Source organism: Euprymna scolopes, unplaced genomic scaffold (genome assembly GCF_053919585.1).
Source record: "Euprymna scolopes isolate OS-2025 unplaced genomic scaffold, ASM5391958v1 sca110, whole genome shotgun sequence".
Classification (NCBI taxonomy): domain Eukaryota; kingdom Metazoa; phylum Mollusca; class Cephalopoda; order Sepiida; family Sepiolidae; genus Euprymna; species Euprymna scolopes.
In genome coordinates this window covers 84,647-93,935 of record NW_027633115.1, presented here as the reverse complement: position 1 = coordinate 93,935, position 9,289 = coordinate 84,647, and the positions used below count along the sequence as shown (strand labels likewise).

The 9,289-nt window shown below is 29.5% G+C and overlaps 1 protein-coding gene across 2 annotated transcripts in view; it reads left to right on the top strand.

Annotated features, from left to right (window-relative positions):
• Positions 1–4,075: 4,075 nt before the first annotated feature.
• The window catches only part of LOC145273631 (SAM pointed domain-containing Ets transcription factor-like), a 35,741-nt gene continuing 30,527 nt past the window's right edge, over positions 4,076–9,289 (top strand). The window contains exon 1 of one of the 2 annotated variants that reach the window (XM_080127078.1): positions 4,076–4,349. In XM_080127078.1, the coding sequence (XP_079983204.1) occupies positions 4,331–4,349 (19 nt within the window). In that variant the 5' untranslated portion in view covers positions 4,076–4,330. The remainder of the gene's footprint in view (positions 4,350–9,289) is intronic. The other variant, XM_080127077.1, reaches the window with a different exon arrangement.

The following is a 9,289-nucleotide window of genomic DNA, read 5'->3' as shown; positions in this document are numbered from 1 at the left end:
AGAATAATCGACGTTTCATTCACGTTGGGAATCGTTATTCTAGCCTGACGATTCCCTAAAAGGATGAAACGCGAAAGATTGTGTAGCTTCTGATATAGATATTTTCATAACTTGCTACCTAGCTCTACTCACGTATTAAGCACTATTGAAGTAAATAACATTCTGCGTTGATAAATGAACTTATGACTAATCATTTTAGGTTTAAAATTAGGTTTAATTAAAAAAAAAATGCAATCTTTATTATATATATATATATATATATATATATATATATATATATATATATATATATATTAAATTGTAATTCAATGAATTTCAAAAAACTCTCATTGAAATTAATTTCATATCAAAGATTTTTTATTATTCTAAGCAAGACAAAGAATGCTTTAGAAAGTTCATCTCCTTAACCTATAGGGTTTCGATGTCTACCATCTCATCAGAGGAGAGAAAATATTAGCAAATACTTACAAAGGTATGCACCCTATTTCCTAAAGTCAGTGAGACATGGAAAGTCAAAGTGAAAATAATAAATTTATCAGAAGTTCTGTAAATCCTCCTGCTACATGACTTCTGATAAATTCATTATTTTCACTTTGACTTTCCATGTCTCACTGACTTTAGCAAATAGGGTGCATACCTTTATAAGTATTAGCTAATATTTTCTCTCCTCTGATGAGATGGTAGACATCGAAACCCTATAGGTTAAGGAGATGAACTTTCTAAAGCATTCTTTGTCTTGCTTAGAATAATAAAAAATCTTTGGTATGAAATTCATTTCAATGAGAGTTTTTTGAAATTCATTGAATTACAATTTCCTGTGACTTTTAGTTATTCCCTAAGCTCAAGTCTCAACCTTAGAGGCTGCCGTTATGAGATGATTGAGGAGATGAAATAGGTTGTGACGAGGATCATTAACACACTTACACAAGAGGACTTCCACGGTTGCTGGAACGATACAAGTGCATTGCATTGCAGCCGGAGGAGATTACTTCGAAGGAAGCTAGAGTTTCATGTGTGTACTATAAATAAAAGTGCCCACATGAAAAAAGCATGGAAACTTATTGACGGCACCTCGTATATAATAATAATTAATATATGAAAATAAATAAATAAAATAAATAAATAATGAATAGTTAACAAATTCTTAATGAATTGATAATTAACGTTTTTATTTAGAATTCGACTTTTAAAAAAAAAATTACAAATTGATATGATGTACGTACCTGTCACGGAACGAAGATGGCATGTTCCAAAAATTACGTAAATTGGCTAAGTATTTTTTTTTTCTTTTAACTAAGAAAATCACATTTTATTACAAAGCGAAGGATTATTTTTTGATCCGCCATTGTTTATAAATAAAGAGGAGACAATTCAGTAGGTGTGTCAGAAATTTCGTGAAAAATATTGAATAATTCCACTCCGTCTTTCCACGCTTATAACTACTCGAAAAATGTAACTCAAGCCCTAATTGTTTTTTTTTATTAAAGGAGCAAGGACCAAGGTTTCATTAAAAAAACAAACAAAAAAAAAACAAACAACGTGTTTTTTTAAAAAAAAAAAAAGGTTTTAAACTTCGGACTTTACAGGTAAATTTCTAAAAAAACACTACTTTTTTGTTTTAAATTTGAATATATTATTTATTGATCTTTTATCTTCAATTTGTGATATATAACACTTTGGTGAGTATATTAATTATTTACATTTTAATAGACATTTCAAAATGGGAGGCGTGAATTAATTCGACTCCCTGCCTTTCCAAGCTTATAACTACTCGAAAAATGTAATTCAAGCCCTAATTTGTTTTTAAATTAAAGAAGCAAGGACCAAGGTTTCATTTAAAAAAAAAAGAAAAGAAAATGCAACGTGTTTTTTTGTTTTTTTTTAAGTTTTAAACTTCGGACTTTACAGGTAAATTTCTAAAAAAACACTACTTTTTTTGTTTTAAATTTGAATATATTATTTATTGATCTTTTATCTTCAATTGGTGATATATAAAACTTTGGTGAGTAAATTAATTATTTACTTTTTAATAAACACTTGAAAATGGGGAGGGGGCGTGAATTAAAAAAAACTTTTGTCTAAAATATTATATTCAGTTTATTGAAAAGAGCATAAAATTTCACATTGACCCTGAAAATATCGTAAAAATTGAATCAATAGAAAAATTTTGATAGACTTTAAAGTTTAAAAATTGAAAAATACTGAGCTCGTAAAATTCAATTAATTTCATTACTGTTTTTTAAAAAATAAAAAAAAAATATTTCTATTACTTTTAAAACAACTTTAATAGTTTATTTTGGAATTATAATCCATAAAGAAAATAAACAACCCACTTTTAAAAGAGAAATTACGAGTTTTTTGTATTTTATTCGCAGTTTCGTGTTAGGGGTGTCAAAAATTCCTACAAAAATTCTTATACACCTAACAATTCAGCCCGAACTATCGAGATGACAATCAGCTTTGTAATGGCTACACTTTCCTATTAAAATCGCTAAAATTCGCAAAAAAAAGAAAAGATTTTTTATACATAAAAAATACGTGTTTTTTTTTTGTTTTTTTTTTTAATATGACATTTTCGTTCCATGACGGGCATTATAAAGTTGGTTTTTTTTCCGTATATTTAAAAAAGAAAATTGAGTCGAATTCCAAATAAACACCTTATTTTACTGAAACCTTACATTGTAACATCTCGATAGAAACTGGGGGTTTGTATTACTGTACACATAGATTCGAAAAAGTTGTCAAAAAACAAATATATGACAAATAAATGTTATCAAAGGCAAGATAAGTTACTTTTCTACCTAACTGGATATATTTTTTGTGTTTTTATTCAGTGTAACATGTTTATTCAGCTCAAAAAACATGCAGTGTTTACCGATGTATTGGAAAATTCAAAATGGCAGCCGACTCTCTCTCGGAGAGGGTACGTTTGGGAAAAGGTATTATAAATAATAAACTAGACAAAATACTGTTAGAAATTCGCTCAATATATGTTACCGTGACATAAGTTGACATGTATTCGGTTGTTTTCTAACAGTATTTTGTCTAGTTTATTATTTATAATACCTTTTCCCAAACGTACCCTCTCCGAGAGAGAGTCGGCTGCCATTTTGAATTTTCCAATACATCGGTAAACACTGCATGTTTTTCGAGCTGAATAAACATGTTACACTGAATAAAAACACAAAAAATATATCCAGTTAGGTAGAAAAGTAACTTATCTTGCCTTTGATAACATTTATTTGTTCTATATTTTTTTTTTGACAACTTTTTCGAATCTATGTGTACAGTAATACAAACCTGAAACTGGTTGTGTTGCGCCGTTTGCGCTAAAACAAAAAAAAAAAAGCAAGTTATTCGTATATATATATATATATATATATATATATATATATATATATATATATATATATATATATATATATATATATATATATATATATATATATATATATATATATATATGACAGCCCCTTTAAGAAATACGTTTCTTATCGTTGAGCACTTTCTGTTGAATTAAAAAGTCGGTCAATTTAGCTCTTATGCGTAGATCATCGTATAACGATTTGATCACTGTCTGTCTGACGTAATGAACATTTAAATTAAAAATGTTTAAAAATTCAACGCTATTTCACATGATTAATGGTAGCCGAATGGATACGGCCTTCGCTAATCGAGCCAGAGATGTCTCGTGTCGCGGGGTTCGAATCGTTCGACTGGTAGTAATCATGACACCCTGCACTGAAGAATCCCGAAAGGATGAAACACTAGTGTCTGTAGGAATTTAATTATTATAGTAAAAAAATAATTATATATATATATATATATATATATACATATACATATATATATATATATATATATATATATATATATAGGGGACTATTCGCTAACTTAAATTAAATCACAAAAAAACACAGCGGTGGTGATGGGAACGATACACGTCCACTTGATAATAGTATTAAGTTATTAAAGTTAGCTCAAACTAAATTTAACGGAATATGAAGCCGCAAAAGTCAGTGCTTGCTAGATTGAGTGTCCAAAAAAAAAAAAAAAAAAAACTGATGTGAAAAGGGGGCGGAGTTACGTGAAATGTTAGTAGCAGCATTGCCACGGCCTTATAAAACTAGGTGGCTTGTGTTGAAGGCTTATTCATGTCCTATTATCAGGAATAACGCACAAGTTTGTTGTCTTGCAATAAATGTGCGAAACTGCATAATTCAATTTTAAAAAAGAAAAACAAAACGGACGATTCAATCATACACGTTTGTATTTACAACTTGTTTTTTTTTTGTTGTTGTTTAATCAGCACTCCTGAAAATCATCAAAAATGTCTTGTCAAGTTAGCAGTAAGTGTTATTTTTTTTTTTTTGCCGTTGTTTTTATTTGTGTAAAACTTGATTCGGTGCTTATTTATTTATTTTTTTTTTTTAATTAACTTTAAAAAAATGTGTAAACTCTTTCAGTTGCGCACCCTTCACGGAACGAAGATATTATACTCCAAAAATCACGTAACTTGATCAAGTACATTTTTATATAAAGTCATTTTTTTTTTTTTTTACGATTTTTAGCGATTTTAATAGACTGTATTACAAGGCTGATTTTTTTATCTTGATAGTTCGAATTGAGTTGTCTTACCTCTGTATTCTTTTACTTTTTTATTTTTTGTTTGACATCGGCTGAAACGTGGAAAAACCAATAGTATTAAAATTATTATAAAACATGGCGGATCAAAACCCTGTGTCTTGATTCATCATAAAATTTGATTTTCTTAGTTAAAAAAAAACAAACAAACAAAAGAAAACAATTACTTGATCAATTTACGTGATGTTTGGAATATGACATCGTTCCGTGACGGACACGTACATTATAAAGATAGTTATGTTTGTTTTAAAGCTAATAGGTTTAATTCTAAATAAGCACCTTTGGTTCAATTTTTAGATGAGGGATACAACTTTTTTTTTTTTTTTTGTGTCTGAAGTTAAACTTTGTAGCAGTCACGATCATTTTTGCCATTAGCCTTTGGGAAAGGCAATCCTCATCCTCTCCTTACTTAAATATAGACGTTTCACGCTGGCACATTTACCGAGGTTTATCCATTGTTTCTCTGAATAGTAGGCTCATTCCCTCGACACTTCCAATATTTGTTGTGTGCCCCCCCCCGGTCCTTTTTTTTAATTATTTTTTTTAACATCACCTTAACCTTAAGAAGGAGGGGGTACGGGGTGAGATTAATAATATGAATAATAGAATACAAATTATCTATCCTCATCTAAAAAGTTAAATTATTCTTTGCTATTTTAAGGGCTGTCTCCCTTGTTCATCCGTAATAAAAAAAAATAAAAAAAAAACGATAGTAAAAACGTTCCTTTTTTAGTTGACGTTTAGATGAGCGAAAAGTGCCTATAAGTGCATAAAACCGCCGGGAAGGTACGTCCGTGTCTATTAATTTAGGTATGGAAGCACACAATGGATACAATTTTCAAATATATTATGCTTATTTTTTTCACCACCTTATATATAAAAATATGTATATATAAAAATATGTAAAAAAAAAAAAAAATGGGTGCTTGTACAGTTTAATCAAGACCTTAAAAAAAATGAAAATATCGAGAAAAAAAAAGGTTATATTGTACGTATTCGTTATGGGACGAAGTTGTTCTCCGAAAAAATTCACTTAATTTCATCAAGTATTTTTTTTTTTTTTTTTTTTTTTTTTTTACAGCGAAAAAAAAAACAATTTGTTATGATACCGAGCAAAAGGTTCGATTTTTAGGAAGAAAATAGTAATAAAGATGGGGAGGGAGTGTCGGCACTTTAACTGGAGTTATCTCCCCGTGGCATGTGCAACAAATTTCCTAATGGCTGACTTCAACGCGCTCTCACAAAAACGTGTTTTTCTGCTGTAAAAAAAAAACAAAAAAAAAAAAACAAGAAAACTACTCGATCAAATTAAATGAATTTTTTTTTTCGGAGCTTCAGTCCAAAACAGATGCGTACAATATAACCTTTTTTCGATATTTTCATTTTTTAATGTCTTGATTATACTGTACAAGTACCGAAGAATGAAAATAAGAATTGATTCAAAAAAAAAAATTGTGGTGTTTCCTGCGTTAAATGCAAATAAACCTTTTTGTTGTTTCATGGATGTGTAAAAAATAAATAAAAAAATTTAAAAAAAATACAATTTGTCTATTTTCTTTAAAAATTCAGTTTCTAATGCAACTTTCTAGTAAATCGATCACCCATTTTAGAACCACTCGACGTTTTTAAGCCAAACTTCACGAATTTAGCCTTTTTAAGCAGTTTAGCCTTTTTTTTTTTTTTTTTGCCTGTTAAAATAATTTCCGAAAAAAAAAATAAACTGCTTTAAAATAAAAGCTGAGCAAGCAGTCAGCACCCCCTACAAATATTTAAATAGTGACTGGTAAATTTTTACGACCTGCCCCAGGCCAGCAGCCAGCACGCCAACCTTCCCATGTTAAGAACGGCTTTCAGAATAAACACCCGCCAATCTCGAAAGCCGTTTTTAACATGGGGAGGTTGAGGGGGGTTATTCCGAAAGCCGTTCTTAACATGGGGTGGTTGGTTGGGTCTTTATACTACGCTGGAGCAGGTCGTAAAAAAAAATTTTTTTTTTTTTTCATTTTTGATAATCTGCTAAAAAAAATTGAAAAATAAGTAAAATAAAAAATTTAAAAAAAAAAGTGGAGAGGGGCAAGCTTCTTCAGACCCGCCCAAAACTTTTTAAGTGAACGTTGTCTTTGCCTCATTTTTTTTTTTTTTTTTTTTTATCCTATTAGTTAATCTTAAATTCACGACGCACCTACAACAAATTTAAAATGAACTCTGAAATTAATTCTTAAACTACAATACAACGCTAAGCAATACCACAACAGTAAAACAATGTTTTCAGAAAGTTTTTTTTTCTTGTTCACAATATTTTCACAAATAAAATTGCATTTTTCAATTAAATTTTTTTTTTTTACTTTTCTTAAACATTGAATGTTTATCTGGTTCAATCGATCGTGTTATAGTAATATAACGTCACTGGTGACGAATCGTTTTCTCGCCCAATCAAAATAGAGTTTGTTTTTTTTTTCTTTCTCACGCGGGTCATTTATCTCCGTACAACGCACGTGTACGTTTATAAAAAAATAAAATAAAAAATAAAAATTTAAAAAAAAAACCGGTTTTCGGGGAATTTCCCGAAGGTCACTAGTGCACAATTATTCGGTGAGAATGTTTTGTATTTTTATTTTACTGCTTTTTCTGTCAAATTTGTCTGACGGAAATTTCTTCCAATCTTTTCAATACTGTTGTCTAACATTGTTTTTTTTTTATTAGCAAAAATTGCGTAGCAACTATTTTTCCTCATTCATAGAATCCAGCAAAGCAAAAGCAGTCTTCAAACAGTTTTTTTTTTTTTCAAATAAACGTCAAGTTAGAGTGTTATGTTTTGTACGTGTATCTTTTATTTTCTCGACACCTATTTAAGAAAACATATATAAGTGTTGGACCGATTAATCGGAAAAATCGGAACATTTGGGAGTGTCGAAATCGGAAAAATTGGTGCTTATTTTATGATGCCGAAAACGATTCTTTTCCTTGCCTTTTATTTGATTTTGGGCAAATGTGTAGTTTAGCGGCGTAAATTATTTGACAGACAAAATATCATTAAAAAAAAAACTTTTTTATATAAAACACATTATTAGACCGTAAGGCTGAAATAAAGTCCGAAATTTTTCATTTTTATTATTTTTTCATCATTTTTATTACAATAAATATATAATATTCGAGGTCGCCATGTTGTTTTTAAAAGTTTATCTTTCTATGGTTTGACAGATTGGCCTTTACGTTTTTTCATGAATTATGTTTTGCCACCATATTTTTTTGTAGTGAAAGGGCATAAAAAAAGACCAAATTTGGTCTTAGCGGCCAATCTGTCAAACTTTAAAAAGGCCAGATTTTAAAAGCGATACAGCGGCTGCTTCGATTGTTGTACATTTAGGCTAATAAAAAAATGATTAAAAAAATAATATAAATGAAGGGGTTTTTTTCTGGTTTTATTTCCGTCTTTGGGTCTAATGTTTTATATAAAAAGAAATAGTTTTTATAAATTTTTGTTTGTCAAATAATTTACGTTGCTAAATAATTTACCTGATTTTGCACCTTTGGTACTAACGATAAAATAATATATGCACATTTAACATGTATTTTTATGGTAATCAGAAAATATGACGACTCTATAATTACATAATTTAGAGGTTTATAAAGAATTGGAATCGCCTCGTCATGCTAACAAAGATACCCGCGCTTTGCTGTACACTTGCAAGTGAATATTGTAAGAACAACTATTGCCTAAGGTGTTTAAAAAAAATTGTAATTACCTCTTGAAGTGACTGAAATCCAACCATGAACTTTAAAGCAAAAAGTTGACACTGATATTGTTACACATAAAAATGGAAACTGTCACAATAGTTAACAGTTGTTTATTATCACAAACACATTTTTTATCAAAAATAAAACAAAGAAAGTTGTCCGGCGATATGATGGCGGCCCCCGGCATGTTGACGAACCTGAACTTTGTGTGCAGTGTGCACCATCTCTAGGTTAGGGAGTTTATGAACAGCCGAACCAAATATGACTTTAACCTTTGACCTTGAGCTTGAAAAATGGTGTGCACCATCCATAGGCCAGATATCATCATGTCACGTTTGGTCACGATCGGTCTAGTGGTATAGGCTGTAAAAGAGTTGTGTGCGCACGTGCGCGTGCACACCCACACACACATCGGAATTCTATCGATTAAGAACAAAATTTCATCTTTTTTTTTTTAATTTTCTAGATCATGAATTTTATTTTTTACGTATATTTTTTCTAAATATAAACATATAACTAAAAATTATGAAAATTTGGTTATATTCAAGTTTTGTCACGTGTTTTCAAAGGCTTTGTGTGGAGACGTCGGCTTCTAAATGAAACGAGTTTTAATTTTTTTTTTTTTTTTTTCAAATTGTATTTTTATAAAATAAGCAAACGAAGAAACATTGTTTCTGGATTTTCTCATTTGTTTGTATACTTTAAAAATATTTTTTAAATTACTTTTTATTAAACTTATGCTTATGTGTGATTAGTTGAAAAAAATAATAAACGCACACTAAATATTGTTTTTAAAATATTAATTTTGAAGAGCGCTCAAACAATTTTCGTCTGTATTTTATTTTACTTTTTTTTAACATTTGAAGTTCTTTCTTTTCCTTAACTAGGTCAACTCAGAGGGTAACAT